The sequence below is a fragment of the Chaetodon auriga genome, chromosome 19 (assembly GCF_051107435.1).
Source record: "Chaetodon auriga isolate fChaAug3 chromosome 19, fChaAug3.hap1, whole genome shotgun sequence".
NCBI classification, from domain to species: domain Eukaryota; kingdom Metazoa; phylum Chordata; class Actinopteri; order Chaetodontiformes; family Chaetodontidae; genus Chaetodon; species Chaetodon auriga.
The window spans coordinates 22760001-22780000 of NC_135092.1; the positions used below are offsets into that span (position 1 = coordinate 22760001).

A 20000-nucleotide genomic window follows, 5' to 3' on the forward strand; every position below is an offset into this window, starting at 1 on the left:
CAAGACTCAAGACTTCATTTTCAACTTTCTGTTTTCAGCACCGAACTTTCAGGACGTCTACTGTCCTTCAAACAGTTTGTGAAGTCCGGACAGGAGATGTCTCACGGGGGGAGGTGAGATGATTTAAATACTAGCGGAGCATCCCTGTGATTTTAATCCCGTCCAGATCAGACAGACAGTCACTTTTACAGATCGCACGCTGCAAACGTACTTTCATCTTTCACATCCTGTCAGATTTCCAGTGAAACTCACCTCAGGCAATAAATCTCATGTGAATCCACATCCGCGGTAATTATTATTAACTTTGCAAGATGAGCTCAAGTGGTCTACTGCTGCTCCGCCAGACATCTTTCTACAAACAGTCCGCAGTGATGACCTTCATCACACAGATCTTTGGACTCATTCCCAGTCAGCGACCGTCACTTTCAGCTGAAATGACGACTGTCAAATACTAGCAGCAGTAGCTAGCTAGCTAATGTCATGTTACTGACAAGATGCCATGCTAACACGCTGAAGCTAATGCTAACACGTTGTCCTCACCAGAAGACATGGAGGTAAAGACCCGGCTTTGACCTCATGCTGCAGTGAAGAGACAGGAGGTCTTCTCCAGACTCAAAGCTGCTTCCTGAGTACTGAACCTGTTTGAGTTTGCAGTGTTTGAGGCTTTTGTGTAGACGTACTCTTGTAGTTTGGATCCTTTGCACCATCTTATAAATGAGACATCTGACCAAGATCATATCTAATGTGACCTCTAGCCTCATATAATAGGGTAGTTAGCAAATGATGCACTAACTCTTGGATTTGGAAGTCAAGTAACTCTTGTTTACGAGCTGGTTACCTGGGTGTGCTAACGTTAGCGGCTCACATTAGAGCTGACACTAAAAGACACATCACACTTCACATCATCTCCATGAATATCACTTCAACACGTGGAGAAACACCTGAACACCTGCTGAGGTTACTTCTGCTGGCTGAACAGGGCAGAGCTTTAGCAAACCCACGTTCACTTTGGTGACTCCAGTGTTCAGCAGATCGAAATGACGACCAAACCAGCCAATAAGACGGACGTCTGCCGTTACTTCAGGTGGTTTCTAACAGTCTGAATCATGATGTTCAAACGCAGCAGCGAGTGTTTTGAAGTCCTGGTTGACTGAAGGTCTCTGAGTTCGATCACACTCAGTCTGTTAACGCTCGGCTCGGCGATGATGAATGACGTCTTGTTCTCGTTGAACTGTGCAAACAGCACATCGACCTTTTGTACATGAACACGGTGAAAGACGACCTGCAGCTTTAGAAACCAGAGCACGATGATGATTCCAGTCGAGTCAACTTTGTCATGTAAGTTCTCTGGTGTGGCATCTCATCACTGCCCCCCTGAGGCTGGAGGCCACAGACCACCCTGCCTTACCTCCAATAACATCATACCTGAAGCACGGACTACACATCTGGCCTTCTGTGCTGGTTTGTCTGCAGTGATTAAAACTAACTATTGTTGATATCACACTTTCATTTTGCTGTGGGACGACCTCTCACACATACTGTTACATACAACTATTCAATTTGTTCTCGACGCACTAACAAATAAACAGACTGAGATAATTGTGGGTCAAACGCAAAATCAGATTCTCTCACATGCTGTGTTACACTAAATTACTTTCAGTAATTTATGAGCAACAATTTTCATTCCAGCAGAGCTGAGAACGGGAGCAGTTATCAATCAGCAGCAGAGAAAACATCTCTGATAATTAAAGGACTGCAGCAGAAATACATCTAAAGCAATCAGCAACACTTTCACCGTATCCTGTAGCTCCACGCTCCTGTCAGGAAAACAATCAAGTCAATGTTTGTTCTGCAGCTTCTGGATTTCACAGCAGCAGAAACGCTGACAATCATCAGGCATGTGCGGATCGACACGAGCAGTTCGAAGCTGTGCCGGTTCTGAAACGTTGACCTTTCTTTCATCACACCTTCATGTCTCAGTGGATGAAAACAACATATAACACCACCGACACGCCGACGCATCACCGTTATGTCACCGAGCGGCAGCTGAACCTTGAACGCTGTGATGCAATGTATGTACGTTAGTCCTCAAAAGATTTCACTCGAAACAAACAAAACAAACACATACAAGCAATATAAATGTTGTTTTCTCCATTTAAGTACATTTACATCATCGAGCAAATCCACTGTGCTTTTCCTTAATTATGGTAGCATCTCAATAAAGCCACAGAGAGTGTTGCTGAATTAATTAGAGGCCTGATAACTCAACTTATCACTGAGAGCTCACTGTGCTGTGTAACTCCAGAGAGCAGAGGAGGACCTTCAGACTGATGATCTTTGACAGCGACGACGCACACGTGAAGCTTCAGCCGCCTCGTGACTTCACGAGCACCGCCCTGCCTCCACCAGAGGTCAGATGCTTTTTTCAGAGCGCGCTGGATGTTTGCTGGTATTCTCACAGAACAGTTGTTTTAATATGGATGTTTAGCGTCGAGGCTTCGGCCTTGTTTCTCCCATACAACAGCTTACACTTAAAGCTCCCTTGTGGAGTTCTCATGTAAACAAACAGTCTGCTCACACTCAGCGCTTCACACAAACAGACGCCGGCATCCTTGAGCTCTGATGAATGTGCTGAATGATTTTCCTTCCTCACAAGACATTTGCAAAGCTGATTTTCTAAAACATGTTTTGAAACCTGCATCATTTCCAGTCCACTTCCTTCAGTCCTTCATCAAATCAATCACTTTCCATCATTTATCTGTTTGAACAAAACGTAATGAATCAGGGCAGCTGTAGATACTGAACTCTGAATTCATATGTACGTCGCTTTGGATGAAAGCATCTGCAAATGACTAACTGTGATTGTAAAAAAGACTTTAAGATTTATTGCTTGAAAAGCCAGAAACAGCTCTGAGTTCAGCAGCAGTCATGTTTGCAGCCTGCAGCTCCAGAACAAGTTCAACAACAGAAAATATGGAATATTGATTCAAGATGGACGAGAAGCATCCAAGCTGCAGCTCGCTGACTTTTACACCAAACCACTTCATCCAAATACTTCAGTAACTCTGTGAGGCTGTACTGATGCTTTCAGCTGAATGCTAACGTCAGCATGCTAACATGCTCGTGATGATAATGCTAACAGGTGGTGCTAAGCAGGTATAGTGTGTTTTGTTATTTGAATAGCCTGAAAGGGGATCCAAACAGAAGGGAGTGATGAGGTCATCACCTCAGGAACAGCTGGGCGCGGACGCTGCTGTCCCGTCCACGTACGCCCTCAGGTTAGCAGTCACTAACCTTCCACTAACCAGGTGATGAAGGTGCTGACGGAGGCGAGTCGTCCTCTATGGTTACATGGAGGCTGGCATCCAACTCTAGTTCTCCACGTTGGACGTGACGCTGAACGTCTCGTCCAGCATGAATGTCCTGTTTGCCTTGACACAGAGGCGAGACACTCGCTCGTCTCATCTGGACTTGAATCGTCCTCTGTGCGGACAGAAAGACATTTTCTTCGTTTGAGTCTTCTGGATTTCTAATTAGAGTCTCTGACTGTCTTCTAGCTTGCTGTTCAGTACTGTGACCTTTCTCCGATCAGCTGGAACAAGCGAACTCTTCATCTCCGCTCCTCTTTGAAAGTGAGCTGTAAGTGAAAGGTGTGACTGCGCTCTCATTTGAAATGCAAATAGACTCTTTTTTTAATAAGAGCCTTGGTCCAAAAACCTTTTAGAGCTCTCTGTAGGTTTCTCATGCATTACTTGTGGCAAAGACCATATTTAATTACCCTTCCTGTCAATCAGAGCGGTCCCTGAGCAGCCACTTCCTCCTGCCTGCTCACATCCACAGTGGGAGATGAGACCCCCTCCGAGGCTGTCAAGACCCAAAGGACCTGCAGGATCCCCGTGTTTATGCAGCTCTCTGGCCTCCATCTGAGGGCAATGGAGGCTGAAGTGAAAGTCTGCTTTAGATTCCTTTATACAGGCAATCAAACATGATTCATGCTCCGCGCATGAAGCGGACGCCTGCTGCCGAGCGCATTGTTGAGCGAACTGAAGGTGGGATGTAAACAGTGTGGGCTTTTGGGGAATCTGGGACAGAGCTCGTTAGGATTTTCTGGCGTGTTTGCGGTGGTCTGGAGGCTCTGCAGGGCTCCTCCTCTGCCTTATTCCCACTTTCAGATACTGAATCATCTGCTCTGCTCTCTCCTGTGAGCAAGAAACACAGAAGCATCACACGCTGAACACAGCTCGACCAGCAGCAGCAAATCACAAATGAGGAGTGTGTGTGTGTGTGTGTGTGTGTGTGTGTGTGTGTGTCTGCGTGCGTGTGTGAATCCTCTGAAGGGAAAAGGCTGATTATCTCAGGATTCTCAGAACTCAGGATTCAGAGTTGGACTCGCTGTGGAAACAGAGCCGGACTGAAACCAGAACTCCGGGTTCTGATCCAGAAGGAAGAAGGAAGACAAATCCCACTGAGGTGTGTAATGAGTTCAAGTCCAGCCTTGGAACGGGGCCTTGCTTACTGACAGAGCCTTAGCATGCTGATGTTAGCATTTAGCGTGAAGCAAAGCTGTGTCTAAGTGAAGCATGACAGCAGACTCTTTTCTGAGGGAACATGAACCTTTATCTCTCTGAGGTAAATCATGAACTATCTGCTCACAGTATTTTGGGAGGGATGAGTGTGTGAACGGGATCAGACATTTGGTTTCAGACTCGGTCTTCGGTCTAAAAGCTGGCTGCAGCTCTGCATTAATAATACAATCAGGTTAGGAATTAAACGTAAAAATCTGTGATACAAAAACATCAGATTCTAAAAATGTGAAAGTGAACCCTCGATGACTTTAAGCAGCTCATTTCCAGTTCGTGCTCGTCGGGGAATATCAGTAATATAATGTAATAGATTAAATAAATATATGATAATAACAAATCTGGTCAGTGTGTGTGAGAGCTGAAAATGCTGAGCTGTACTTGTACTGTGTGTACTGTGTGTATTTGTACTCAGCGAGGAGGAAGCACCCTCCTCGCTGTCCGCGTGTGTCGCGGCGCGACGACCTGAAGCCGACACGAGAGGCGGCGTCTGACAGATCGTACAGAAAACACACACCGCAGCTGACTGACAGACACACACACACACACACACACACACACACACACACACGAACACCAAGCGGACGATCTGATCTGAAACCAGAAATAACCGGGTTAAGGTTTAGTTTGGAGACAGATTCATTGGTTTTATGTGTATTTACTTTAAGTTAATCGCAGTAACGTCACAGTATCAGAAGATTCAGTATGTTTGTTTTTGCTCACGATGAAACGTTTTCATGTCGCACATCAGTTCACACACTGAATTTGTGTCTTTCCATTGACTCTGTAGCCTGAGGGATCAACTCATCTTATCTTATCTTATCTTACTTAAACTATATGTTCTTTCTGAAAAGGCTCTCTGTGATCCACTTGGACTGAATCACTTGTGAAGCTTTACAGATGTTTGTGAATAAATGAAGAAATATAAAGTGTAACTGTGCTGACAGCTGGCTGTGAGAGTGAGCTGTGCTATGCTAGTAGCAGCTAACGTAGCCAGGCAGCGTGGGTCAGATTCCACTGCTCACCTTCGTTCTAAAGAAGTTTGACTAACGAGGACGTTTCTTTGAAGCCGTCTGTCTTTCTGAACCACGTCTCGTTCTTTAACTTGTCGATCGCAGACAGATACTGACTTGAGTCAGCGTCGCTGTGGGGCTCCAGGCTACGTTAGCTGCTACTAGCATAACACAGCTCAGTCTCACAGCCAGCTGTCAGCAGCTCGCGTTGCATTGTGGGTAATGTAGGTGTTAAGGACAGAAGAAGAACATGTGGAATAAAACCGATATCTCGACTTGAAGAAAGCGTCCACCCTGAGTCTGACGCTCGCTCCCTGACAGCAGAGGAGTTACTCAGTTTGAGATTGTAATCTCTTAAACTGCTCGTTACTGGAAAGAGTAAAACTCGCTGCTCAACGCTGGTCCTCACTGATGGTGGGTGGATCATCTCTTTTGGCTTCAGGCCAGCCTTTTCGGGGCAGTGAAAATGTCTCTTACACAGTGTGAAGTTCAGCCGTACACTAAACAAAGTTGGATGAGCGGCAGAATCAGAGTTCGAGCCGGACTCCCACACACTCAGAGACGCTCACAGGCTGATGAACGTCTCAAACACGTCAATTAATCCTTTGTGTTTGTGTGCAGTGACAGACAGAAACACACTCGCTGCTCAGGTGGAGAAATTCTCAGAAGAATTATGACGCGGAACAGGACTCATTATTCACATTTAGCTCTGTAATTGCTGAAGACGCTCACGCTTTAGAAAAAGATGGCGTCGGAGCAGCTCTGGAGCCTCAGCCTTGACCACGAGGCTGCTCGCATGAAAATACTGCAAGTGTGCATCAAAAAGAGCGAGCGAACGATCCGATGTGAGCGACGGGCTGAGCGAATGAGAGGCTGCACGACGAGCCCGCCAGCTCCCAGAGTTCATTCTGATTTCACCTTTTCACCTTCTTTCACCTCTCCATCACTTCCTGCTCCGCTTTCCTCACTTCATTAATCAATAATCATGTTCAAAGTCAGAGATTCACCTCCTCAGAACGCAAAGTGACAAAAAAATATCGTATTATGTGATCATGTGTCTGTTTGTTCGACCGAGGGACGGGAGACGAACTGAACGAATGGCCTCAGACAGAGGCAGCACACTGTTAGCTTAGCATTAGCTAACGGGTGAGGAAATGTCTGACTGGCTCTTGCTCCACCTCCTTTAATAAGACGTGGAAGCGCTGCTGAGCTTTTCATGGCTTCAGCAGGATCAAGTCTGTTTGCTGATAGCCGCCGTTCGCTCAGAGGCGGCAGAGTTGCGTTCACCGACATCCTGTTCCCGTTCAGCTCGTCACCTTTCACGACTTCAGCACCACTTGTGGGTAAAAGGCGATCATTCATTTCTCATTTCTCGCTCTGAGGCTTCCAGTGTGGTTCCAGGTGTTCTTGAACCTGTGTGCTGCCTGCACTGACCCTCATCTGAACCTTCTCCCCCCGTTCTTCAGCTCTGCCCCTCAGAAACCTCCTCTCCTGCCTTCATCGCTGCGTTCAACACACATTTATCGGCAGAAAATCAACCAATCGTGCATGTGCTGCTCCTTTCTCAAGGGCACCTCGGCTGCAGGAGGGGGCGAGTCCTCGCTCGCTTCCCCCACTTCAAGCTTCTCTAACCTTTAAAGCCAGCAGTTATCAATCAAACGTGCAATTTAGACCCAAGAGTGTTCTAGATTTCTGTCCAATTAAACCCTCCAGCAGCTGATTTCACTGATTAGTTCCTCCTCCTCTTTGATAATAATCAGTGAAACAAGCTGCACCAAGCCGAGAAGCCTTCCAGAGCTGCGTCTGAATGGATCAACCACTGGGTCACAATCTCATTGGCCGCTGACGGCCACGCATCTTACCTGCAGAGAGCGTCGGAGCGGCAGGTGCGTCTGAGCTCCAAGCAGGTGGGTTTGTGCCTCTCCTGGTGGGAGCAGGAGGGAACGATGGTGCGGCGGCGGCGTTCGGCGCACGCCTGATCCGGGCACGAGCAGAACAGCAGCGGGTAGCTCAGCTCCCATGAGACCCGCTCGAAGAACTGACGCAGGGCCTGAAACACAGACAGCGACAGTTCAGGGTGAAGGTGCAAAGGTCAGGTGATGAAAACATCTGTGAGCAAAGGACGGCTAAAGACACGACGAGGACGGGAAATGACGTGTCACTGCTAGAACCAGAGCGACAGCTGAAAGGTCTGATGGTAGAAACGAGGAAAAGAAACAGACTGAAACGTCATCGATTCACTAAAGCTGTCAGACAAACAACAAGAGTAAAGATACAGAAAATGGAAGTACAGAGGTGATTTATGCCTTGGTGATTCATTTGTTTCTTGCATGAAAGATGCTTCACAATAAGTGATTTATTAGTATTATTCTTTCTTAAATTCTCAGAAACCTGTAAAGATCGCAGTGGATTACAGGTTGTGTTGTTTCTGGTCAGTTGTGTTCGTATCTGAGAAGACAGACGCTGAGCTGCACTTTCCTCAGCTGACTTGAATTTAGATTTTTTCCTTCTTGCAGGTTTTCTTCTTCACACTTATTTGATTCATTTAATCTCTTTACAGCCATAATCTTGCCGGAGGAGGAAAACGTGTTTCACTCCAACGTGTTTCAATATTTCCTCACATACAATCTTCATTCTGTGTCAAACGTGAAGCTCGGAAATACTTTGAAAATGAGTTCAGTGAATAAACGTGTTAGTATTTATCATTAATCCAAATGGAAATTAAAAAAAGATTGTGCACTGACCTTCTGACATCTTTTCCGACTGCATGGCTCTTGATTGGCCAGAGAGGGCTGTGGGGGCGTGGCCTTGCTGCAGATAGAGTTGTAGGCGGATCGTAGACGTTTACACGTCTCGTTCAGGTTACAAGCCTTTGCTGCGTCCAGACAGGGGTTACAGGGTTTCCCAGCTTCAGAGCAGGGGCTCATCTTTGACAACGACGAATCTGAACAAAAGGAGAAGAAGAAGATTCAGTTAAAGACGGCGTCACTGACAGAAACTCTGAGCTGTTTCCGCTCTGTGTTCAATATGAAACCATCTGCTCTGCTGATTGTCCACTGATCATCCACTGATCGTCCACTGATTGTCCACTGAACGTCCACTGATCATCCACTGATCGTCCACTGATTGTCCACTGAACGTCCACTGATTGTCCACTGATTGTCCACTGAACGTCCACTGATCGTCCAGTGAACGTCCACTGATCGTCCACTGATTGTCCACTGAACGTCCACTGATTGTCCACTGATCGTCCACTGAACGTCCACTGATCGTCCAGTGAACGTCCACTGATCGTCCACAGATTGTCCACTGATCGTCCACTGAACGTCCACTGATCGTCCAGTGAACGTCCACTGATCGTCCACTGATCGTCCACTGATTGTCCAGTGAACGTCCAGTGAACGTCCACTGATCGTCCACTGATCGTCCACTGATTGTCCACTGAACGTCCACTGATCATCCACTGATTGTCCACTGATCGTCCACTGATCGTCCACTGAACGTCCACTGATCATCCACTGATCGTCTACTGATCGTCCACTGACTGTCCACTGACTGTCCACTGATTGTCCACTGATCGTCCACTGATCGTCCAGTGAACGTCCACTGATCATCCACTGACTGTCCACTGATCGTCCACTGATTGTCCAGTGAACGTCCACTGATCGTCCACTGTGAGTGGATCATCGGTCACTGCGTTGACTGTTTAGTTTCACTTCATCACTTTGTGCATGTTTTCAAAAATGTTCTGTGTTTATCGTCAGTCCCACATGTTGTGTATGTGTTGATGTGGGGGACAAACAGCTGCCCTTTCAGAAATAAATAAAGTTGTATTCAGTTTAATTGAATCTGGAAACTCCATTTGAAAATCAATATGTCGAACTGAGCTAACTTAGAGTCAGCATGAAACCTTTTTCTGAGATATACAGTGAAGAATGTTTTGTGGAAAGTCTGATAATAACTGCAGCAGCACAGATGTTCTGCAGCCTTCAGAGAAATCTGGCTTGTGTTTTTAACTTATCCATTTTTTAAAAGCTCGAGTTGTTAGTGAGCACAAAGAGAGATGCACAGCAGCCATTAAGAGACTGAAAAGGACAACAAAGTGACAGGAAAGGACTGCAGCCGCAAAGTGACTACAAAGAGACGCAAAGTGACTACAAAGAGACACAAAGTGACTACAAAGAGACACAAAGTGACAACAAAGAGACGCAAAGTGACTACAAAGAAACATAAAGTGACTACAAAGAGACGTAAAGTGACAACAAAGAGACGTAAAGTGACTACAAAGAAACATAAAGTGACTACAAAGAGACGTAAAGTGACAACAAAGAGACGCAAAGTGACAACAAAGAGACGCAAAGTGACTACAAAGAGACACAAAGTGACAACAAAGAGACACAAACAGACACAAAGTGACTACAAAGAGACACAAAGTGACAACAAAGAGACACAAAGTGACAACAAAGTGATACCTAATGACTCCAAATGCTGATTTTGTTTGCTTCTTTCAGTCTGGTGTCTCTCTCCTTCGTGTGAGACTCAGGACTCGGCTGTCTCATAATCTGCCTCATAATCTGTCTCATAATCTGTCCATGTGTTTGATCTTTCTGTTCTCGAATGCAGAGCTTCAGTGGAGTCTGTCTGAGCTTCATGGAGTCACACAGTGTCTGACGTCCTTGTGTTCTGATTTGACCTGATTATGAATCTGAGAAGAAACACTTTGAGGCCAGTTCTGTCCACTGGGTGACCAGTGAAATTAGATGGGGAGAAAATATTACTGCATGCATTCAGATGCTTTCACATCTGGTCGGAGCACATTATCTGCTCATTACTGGATGAAGAGTTCACATTAATTTCCATCATTTGGTGGCCTCGTTTACCTGGAGCAGTGGGAACATGCAGGATTATCAGGAGCTACCGTCAGTGTCTGTGTCATTCACAGTCCTGCTGGACTGACTGGTCCAGCCTGTGGCCTGCAGTGCAGCACATCAGTGGATCAAGGAACACATTTATGTCTTCATCACATTCACATTGTGACATTATGTTCACGTAGAAGCATGAAACAGGATGTGACCTCACTATTGTTAAATACAACAGATATCACCACAGACAGAATACCTGAGAGGAAACCCTGCCGGACCAGCTGATCCTGAGTCAGTCAAGCTGCGGACATGTGATAGCGGTGTTTAGGTGTTTACTGATAACAGGCTACGAGCCGATAACATCTTAGGTGGAGCTTCAGAGGGCCGTAACAAACCGACAGAGAGCAGATGTGTGGAACTGATCTCTGCTCATTGGCTGAAATACATTACAGGGACAGATGGTCAACGTCCAGGTCGTCTGTGAACCTCCTGTGATCGTGGAGATATGTGAAGTATTAACATCTACTTGAACAAAGCGTTAGCATGTTAGCATTGTCACTGTGTATGTTAACGTGCTGATGTTAGCATTTAGCCCAAAGTGCACGATGGACAGGTCACATGACACATCCACAGCCTCCATCCTCAGCAGCACAAACGGAGCTGAGGAGCCGAGCGGAGCACCTTCGAGGCGACGTCTGCAGAGAAGAAGAAGATCTCTGCTGGAGGGGCGACGCTGCAGAGGGATGTGTTCACACGTGCGAACGTCACGTCAAGAGTGAACAGTCACTAAATTCAAATCCACACATCTGATGGACAAGACAGCTGTAACCTTGACCCATGGATGACGTTTCTCTGCAGCCTCGTCCTGCATTGTTTCAGTCATACACTCAAAGCAGACGTCTTCTGTTCGAGGGCAGAGACATTAAACACTTCCTGTTCAAAAAAAGCTCTTTTCACCTGAATAAAATGTGAAATCGTGACGTTAGACTGATAACATAACGTCACTTTGAACATGTCTGGAAACAGGAAGAGGACACGATGCCAGCACTGAAACAGTCTTCATCACGGTTCTGGATGGTTAACCGAGGGAGGATTACCAAACTGCTCCGGGCCCCTCGGAGCCCCAAAGGCCCCTGAGTTACTGTGTGTCAGCTGATTAGATTTAATTTGATTAACTGCAAATTTGTTATGAATCTGCACTGCAGAACAACATGAAGAGCCAGTGAGAGTCTGGGATTACATCTCTGTGTGTCGTTTAAATCTGTAAAGTTTTTTTTCTGCTTCTTCTTCTTCTTCTTCTTTATTTTCTAATCAGCTCAGTGTGAAATGTGAGTCAAAATGTCTGCTGAATTAGCAGTTAGCAGCTCCTGTTAGCAGTGAACTCATGCATGTACAGACCGGATCACTGAAGGAAAGCTAAAAACAGGCAGAGTGGATTTATAGACGTTTCATGGACGCTTATGGAGACAGAGACAGACAGACAGACAGACAGACAGACAGAGAGAGAGAGACAGACAGAGAGACACAAAGACAGACAGACAGACAGAGAGAGACAGACAGAGAGGTGACAGAGAGTCCACCGCTGTGAGCTGTCATCACCTCTGTCCGTCATGTTGGATATTTTTAAATATGAATACGGCCACAATTAATCCGTGTGTGTGTGTGTGTGTGTGTGTGTGTGTGTGTGTGTGTGTGTGCGTGTGTGTGTGTGTGTGTGTGTGTGTGTGTGTGTGTGCGTGTGTGTGTGTGTGTGTGTGTGTGTGTGTGTGTGTGTGCGTGTGTGTGTGTGTGTGTGGGCATCATGGTGTTTGAAGTATCAGTGTGTTCACTTCGAGCTTCACACCGTGTTGCTTCCCCTGCAGATAACCTTGGAGCTTGTCTGACTGAATACAAACACTGACAACAGACACACACACACACACACACACACACACACACACAGAGTCACGTGGTGTGTGTGAGTCTATAAGACAGGACGTACTGTAGTGTTTTGGAGTATTTTATTATCACTGACAAAGTCTCCTCTGGTGGAACATATTTTTCTGCAAATTCAAACATCTACTGGCAGCTTACCACACACACACACACACACACACACACACACACACACACACACACACAGCCCTGAGCTGTACAGATAAACAGTGGTGTAGTGTGTGTTTCCAGGAAAGGCTGATTTGTATTGAAGAGCTGCTGCTGAATGAAACTAAACACTGTACGTTGCTCCTGTGGCGCCTGCACGGAACAATGGCCGACGTCACAATGTTCTTAAAGATGCTGAGAACAGATGAAATCCATCCTCAGAACGTGCAGAGAGGAGATCTTTGAGATGTTCCTGTAGAGAGACAGCAGGTCTCTGCAGGAGGGAGCCATCGCTCTGCTCGTGAAGGCCTCCCGCAGGAGCTGCCTCACTCTTTACACCACAGCTGATTAAATAAAGGTCATATGAACCGAGATTCCTCAAACTTTTAAGCTTCTGATGTAAAAGTGGAGCAGCTGAAGTAAGACGCTCATTTTCTGACTCTGCACGTCCAAACAGAGCAGACTTTGAAGTGAACACGGCGAGCGGAGCGAGGATTTAACTGCGTCCGTCCAGAAAGCCAAATGAAGGCAGTTTGGTACCGCTGAGGTTTGTGAAGAACGTGTTACGCAGATCATTTGGCGATGCGTTCAGAGGCGGACAGGAAACCAGAGCTTCATGCCCATAAATAACCCTTCCAGCCACGTCAGTGTTTCCCGCCTTCATGCAGTCGGTTAAATGAGCGTGTTTGGCCTCTGAGGAGCGGCGCACACCTCCTCACATCTCAGCTTATTGATTGTGTGAAGTGAAACAGGCTGGAAGCTGAACGCTGAGCTCTGAGCTCTGAGCTCTGAGCTCTGAGCTCTGAGCTCAGCTCCAGTGTGAAGCAGCTCTTAATGACTGCAGATTAAAGACTTCACAGCAGCTCTCGTCTGAGCAGGTCAGGACGAGCACATCGGCTCCGATCGCTGCGACCCGCCTCGTTCTCTTTAATGTCCCAGCTTCCTGTTGGAAGTCTGACATGAAATAGTTCATTAGCAGAAATAAATCGAGACATCCAAAGACTTCATCCAGCACAGCGGACGAACAGCTGATCCTCACTGAGCTTTCCAGAGGTCTGTTTCACCACCGCCCTCCATCCGTTCCAGAGTTCAACGCCGTTCAACGTTAACTGTTAAATATGAATTATGAACTGATTAAAGTTCCAATAAAACCTCCAGATGAGTTCAATTCCACCTGTGGAGTTTTATTGGATGTTTATTGCCTTCCTCTGCATAAACACACATCATGTGATGCACAAGAAAAACAAGAAAATATGCGACTCGTCTGCCCTTTAAAGCCTTTTGTATTCATTTTGCCACTGATGACATTTTAATTAAAACTGCTTCGTGCCATTCCAGCTTCATCACGTTATCAAATTTTCATTTCAGTCCACGTCGTGTCTGCGACGTTTCAGCCAAAAACGTCCATCAGTCAGAAATCAGTGAGACCAAAGACACAAAAACGTCTGTTACTGCCAACACCTGAACTAAGCACAGACGCTCGACTGTCCGGCTGTTATTACCGACACCTGAACTAAGCACAGACGCTCGACTGTCCGGCTGTTATTACCGACACCTGAACTAAGCACAGACGCTCGACTGTCCGGCTGTCATTACCGACACCTGAACTAAGCACAGACGCTCGACTGTCCGGCTGTCATTACTGACACCTGAACTAAGCACAGACGCTCGACTGTCCGGCTGTCATTACTGACACCTGAACTAAGCACAGACGCTCGACTGTCCGGCTGTTATTACTGACACCTGAACTGAGCACAGACGCTCGACTGTCCGGCTGTTATTACCGACACCTGAACTGAGCACAGACGCTTGACTGTCCGGCTGTCATTACCGACACCTGAACTAAGCACAGACGCTCGACTGTCCGGCTGTCATTACCCACACCTGAACTAAGCACAGACGCTCGACTGTCCGGCTGTTATTACCGACACCTGAACTAAGCACAGACGCTCGACTGTCCGGCTGTTATTACCGACACCTGAACTAAGCACAGACGCTCGACTGTCCGGCTGTCATTACTGACACCTGAACTAAGCACAGACGCTCGACTGTCCGGCTGTCATTACTGACACCTGAACTAAGCACAGACGCTCGAACTAAGCACAGACGCTCGACTGTCCGGCTGTTATTACTGACACCTGAACTGAGCACAGACGCTCAACTGTCCGGCTGTTATTACTGACACCTGAACTGAGCACAGACGCTTGACTGTCCGGCTGTTATTACCGACACCTGAACTGAGCACAGATCTTCGTCTGTCTTGCTGTCATACACGCTGTAAAATGGGACGAAGGTCATCATCAGAGTCATTTACAGACTCGGGTTTTGAGCTGAACGTCAGAGAAAACAGAAACAGAAACAGAAAACAGAAAATCAAGAACACAGTAAAGCAAATTTCTATTCAGCAGAGACCAAACAAACAGACTTCTGAAGCCATCTGGACGACATTCATTGTTCGTTCATTCATTCTTTCATTCATTCATTCGTTCATTCATTCGTTCATTTGTTCATTCGTTCATTCATTCATTTGTTCATTTGTTCATTCATTCGTTCGTTCGTTCGTTCGTTCGTTCGTTCATTCATTTGTTCATTCAGTCATTCAGTCATTCGTTCATTCGTTCATTCATTCATTCGTTCGGTCATTCATTTATTCATTTGTTCGTTCATTCATTCATTCATTCATTCATTCATTCGTTCGGTCATTCATTCATTCGTTCATTAGTTCGTTCATTCATTCATTCATTCATTCATTCATTCATTCGGTCATTCATTCATTCATTCATTCGTTCATTAGTTCGTTCATTCATTCATTCGTTCGTTCGGTCGGTCATTCATTCATTCATCCGTTCATTCATTCATTCATTCGTTCACTCATTCATTCATTTGTTCGTTCGTTCGTTTGTTCGTTCATTCGTTTGTTCGTTCGTTCGGTCATTCATTCATTCATTCATTAGTTCGTTCGTTCATTCGTTCGTTCGTTCGTTCGTTCGGTCATTCATTCGTTCGTTCGTTCGGTCATTCATTCATTCATTCATTCGTTCATTCGGTCATTCATTCATTCGTTCACTCATTCGTTCATTCATTCATTCGTTCGGTCATTCATTCATTCGTTCATTCGGTCATTCATTCATTCATTCGTTCGTTCGTTCGTTCATTCATTCATTCATTCACTCATTCATTCATTCGTTCATTCATTCATTCGTTCAATCATTCATTCGTTCGTTCGGTCATTCATTCATTCGGTCATTCATTCATTCATTCATTCATTCATTCACTCATTCATTCATTCGTTCGTTCATTCATTCATTCATTCATTCGTTCACTCACTCATTCATTCATTCATTCATTCGTTCGGTCATTCATTCATTCATTCGTTCATTCGTTCATCCGTCTTCACTGTGAAGTATTGTTGACACATGGTCCAAAGTGTCTTCAAACAGACGCCGCTCCCTTTTCCACGCTGATGTTTCCGTTAGCATCGCTCTCACAGTTTAACCCTCACAACCCGAGGCACCTCTTCTCATCTCCCAGCTCCCCCTCCTCCCCTTCTCCCCCTCCTCCCCCCTCTCTCCCCTGCGTCTTTAATGCATGGCCTGGCTCGCGCTACCTCGGCGCAGATAGTAGAAGAAGAAGAGGCAGCGTTTGAAAGGGAACAGATATATATAGAGAGAGAGAGCGAGGATCCGGGGCAGGAGCGCGGGCCAATTAGAGAGCTGCCGTAGGTCCTCCTGTTATCTTCCTCACACACAACCTCAACAGGATCCACACACAAAGCCCTGCCCTGGGGTGTGTGGATGCCCGCACACACACTCACACTCACACTCACACACACACACACACACACACACACACACTCACACTCACACACACACAGCACTCACTCACATAATGTTTTATTAAAACACTGTGTACTCCTTTCTCCATCACACACACACACACACACACACACACACACTCGTATACTGTATATACACCACTGAGACACGATCTAACAAGGTCAAAAGCAGAACTGGAGGGAAGAGGTGGGCGGGGGGGGTGGGGGGGGCGGGGGAGAGAGGGGAAAGAGGAAAAGAGGACGAGTGTGACAGAGAGAAAGCAAATGAAAGGAATGAAGGAAGACGTGAAGAACGGCCGAAGGCGGGGGGGGGCGACTCGTCCAAACAAACAGCCGCGTCCGTCTCACAGCACCTGAACAGGTGTTCTGTGAGCCCCCCCTCACCAAACAGACCCACTGAAGCCTTCGTCATTTAAAGGGAAAGCACAGACTTTCTTCTTCTGGGTTTGTGTTCAGGTGTTTTCGTCCCTCAGGTGAGGGACCTCTTCACTGCAGGTGCACGCAGTGTGTGTGCTGCTTCTCTGCAGGGCTGCCAGGTTTGTGTGTTTTCTGCAAAAATCAGGCTGTTAGAGAGAAGAATGAGGAGTGACACACGGGGGACGCCGGCCCAGCTGATCTGGAACCCGCTGAACGACACAGCCCAGCGCAGACCAGCGCAGTACTACGAGGTAACACAATGCAGTACTTCAACATGTCAAAGACTGCAGACTGAAAACGTCTTCACTGGATAAAAACGACATCGATCAAACGGAACCGTCTCTGAACGTTCGTGTTGAGGAACCTGAAGTGTCAGAAACACTCGCAGTCTGAACGTTTATGACCCGTGACATCGGTAGCCTGCAGGATTAATACTGAATGACCCCCCGCTGCACGTTCACACGGCTCGTTAGGCTGAAGTCTGGACGGTACACATGCAGAGGAGATGAGTTTACAGTCAGCATCAGCTGCAGCAGAGACGTGCACACAGGTGAGCTGCAGGTGAGCAACGTCGTCATCGTCGGCCATGACGGCGTGGAGGAAGTCCTGGATTCAGATACACTGGCGGCGTCTTGTGATTGGTTCGTTTGCTCCTCGTGACAGTGAAGAAAGGTAAACATTCAGTCGGACGAACACACAGTCACTAAATGGACTCAAATCTTCTTCAATGTCGTTGCCTCAAAACATTTTTTACAGTGTTTTCGTCAAATTCATGAATATTGAGAATCGTTCTAAAAACCAGGTTCATGATTTCATCAGAAGACTCATAATAACTCACATGAAGCTGAAACTCCATTCAGGATGCATCATGTAGCATCAGGCTAATCCTAATCCAAACCTAATCCCACAGTTAATCCTAATCTAGCCCATTAAAATCAAACGGCTTTACACATATTTTCCATAAATTTGTGTTGTTGTCTTCAGTCTGTCGTCAGCGTGTATGAACGTGGCATCGGCGACATCATGGAGGATGTTTTCAAAGCGACGGAGGGTCACGTGTGCACGCCGCGTCTTCATGTCCACCACATCTACACAATCTACCTCCAGATTACACAGAGAGCCCAAAGCCGCTGCCTCAGTCCTCACAGAGGAAAACTCATTTCACCCTCAATCCAAAGGCTGGCGGGACGTTCGGGACGGCGCGACACGTTAACTCGCCGTTAATCCCCAAAGAGCGCAGAGTGTCTTCTCACACACGAGGGACTGAAAGCAATGTTTTAATCTCACTGTGACTTAGAAGAAGAGCAGCAGACAGAACTTAAAGGTAAAGACATCCTCTAAGGAAAACACGTAAGTCATTAACCCTGACCTGAAAGTTCTTCCAGTGTCAGTTAACATGGAGGAGTCAGGTGATCAAAGGTAAGCACTGACAGCAGACGTGAAGGTGAAGGCGAAGCGTCAGCTGAAGCTGCTGTGGGTGAAGTGAGAGCAGTGAAGTGTCCTTTTAACCTGACCTGACTCCACCTAAACGCTCAACCCGTCCTCCTCCTCTCCTCTCCTCATCTCCTCTCCCCTCGTCTCCTCTCTTGTTTCCTCCTCTCCTCTCGTCATCTCCTCTCCCCTCGGCTCCTCTCTTGTTTCCTCCTCTCCTCTCGTCATCTCCTCTCCCCTCGTCTCCTCTCTTGTTTCCTCCTCTCCTCCCCTCGGCTCCTCTCTTGTTTCCTCCTCTCCTCTCCTCATCTCCTCTCCCCTCGGCTCCTCTCTTGTTTCCTCCTCTCCTCCCCTCGGCTCCTCTCTTGTTTCCTCCTCTCCTCCCCTCGGCTCCTCTCTTGTTTCCTCCTCTCCTCTCCTCATCTCCTCTCCCCTCGGCTCCTCTCTTGTTTCCTCCTCTCCTCCCCTCGGCTCCTCTCTTGTTTTCCTCCTCTCCTCTCCTCGTCTCCTCTCCTCTCTGAGGCGATCAGTGAACTTGAGGAGTTTGAGAGCTTCGGACTCTGAGTGTCTAATGGATGCAGATTTGACGGACCTTTAAAGATGAAGACTGAGGCGAGATGAGGAAGAAGAGTTGTTTATGCGGAGCAGAGAGAAGATGAGTCTGATCATCAGCTGTGAAGTGATTGTGTCTGATTAAGAGCCACGAAAACACAGAAGAGTCGAGGTCACAAACATGCTTTGACGTCAGTTTGTGGACATGTTCTCCCCCACAGAGACGTCAGCTCACAACAATAAAACACGGTTTGATAGATTTTCAGTCCTCGTACAAACATATTTACTGTGGAAACTCTCAGACGTCAGTGAGACCTGACGTCCATCAGGCGTCCCTTTACATTTGTTCTCTGACGGCTTCAAAGGCGTCAGCTGGAATTGCACTGAAGCTGCAGATTGTAAAATCAGTTTTCTCAAATACGTAAACTTCAGCTTCAGCTTGAGTGTCGATGAAGATGAACGTGGCTTCCAGTGGTTTCACTGATCTACAGTCAGTGTAACAAAAGACGGGAAGAAACATGATGATCGATGTGGACTGTTAGTGTCTCCTGATGGACGTCCGTCCAGTCTTTAGCTCTGGTTTGGTCTCCTCCAGCTCCTGAAGGAAACATCTGCTCCTTAGCTGCTGAATGCTAAACGTCCTCCAGCTGCTCTCTGACCGTCTGTCTGCTGAAAACGACGAACAGTGAGGTCTGTGTCCGACTGATGAGCGACGAGCTGGGAGTCACGATGAAGCTCCTTAAAGGTTCATCACCACCACACACACCAACACATATTTCATACCATGTGATCATAAAGATATTGATTATTATTGACTGACTGATTGTATGTGCGTCATGTGTTCAGCTCACAGGTCAGCTGATACACACCAGCTTTCACTCGCTGAGACACAGAAGTTGAACACTGCTCTGACTTTCAGTTCAGTACTTCTGGAAGTCCCTTTGCCACACACACACACACACACACACACACACACACACACACACACATCCAGCTCCATATTCACAAACACTCGGTCACGCCTGGCCTTCCCCTCCAATCAATTGGCGCCACTCTTGTCTGAAACATACTTTAATGTTCCACTGCTCTTTCTTCTGCCACTGCTATTTAACACACTTCTGTATTATCCTCTTATCTCGCCCTCCCTCCTCTCTCCCTCCTTCTTGTTTCCTCTTTATCTTCTTCGAGCATTCGGAGGCTCTCTAACTGTGGATCTTCACATCATGCT

The 20000-nt window shown here is 46.7% G+C and overlaps 1 protein-coding gene across 2 annotated transcripts in view; it reads right to left on the reverse strand.

Moving 5' to 3' along the window:
* gfra2b (GDNF family receptor alpha 2b) overlaps positions 1 to 20000 on the reverse strand; it is a 72092-nt gene that overhangs the window by 20183 nt on the left and 31909 nt on the right. For both annotated transcript variants that reach the window (XM_076758604.1, XM_076758603.1), the window contains 2 exons: positions 8338 to 8537; positions 7456 to 7643 (listed from right to left, as the gene is read on the reverse strand). In XM_076758604.1, coding sequence (XP_076614719.1) covers positions 7456 to 7643; positions 8338 to 8537 — 388 coding nt within the window. The remainder of the gene's footprint in view (positions 1 to 7455; positions 7644 to 8337; positions 8538 to 20000) is intronic.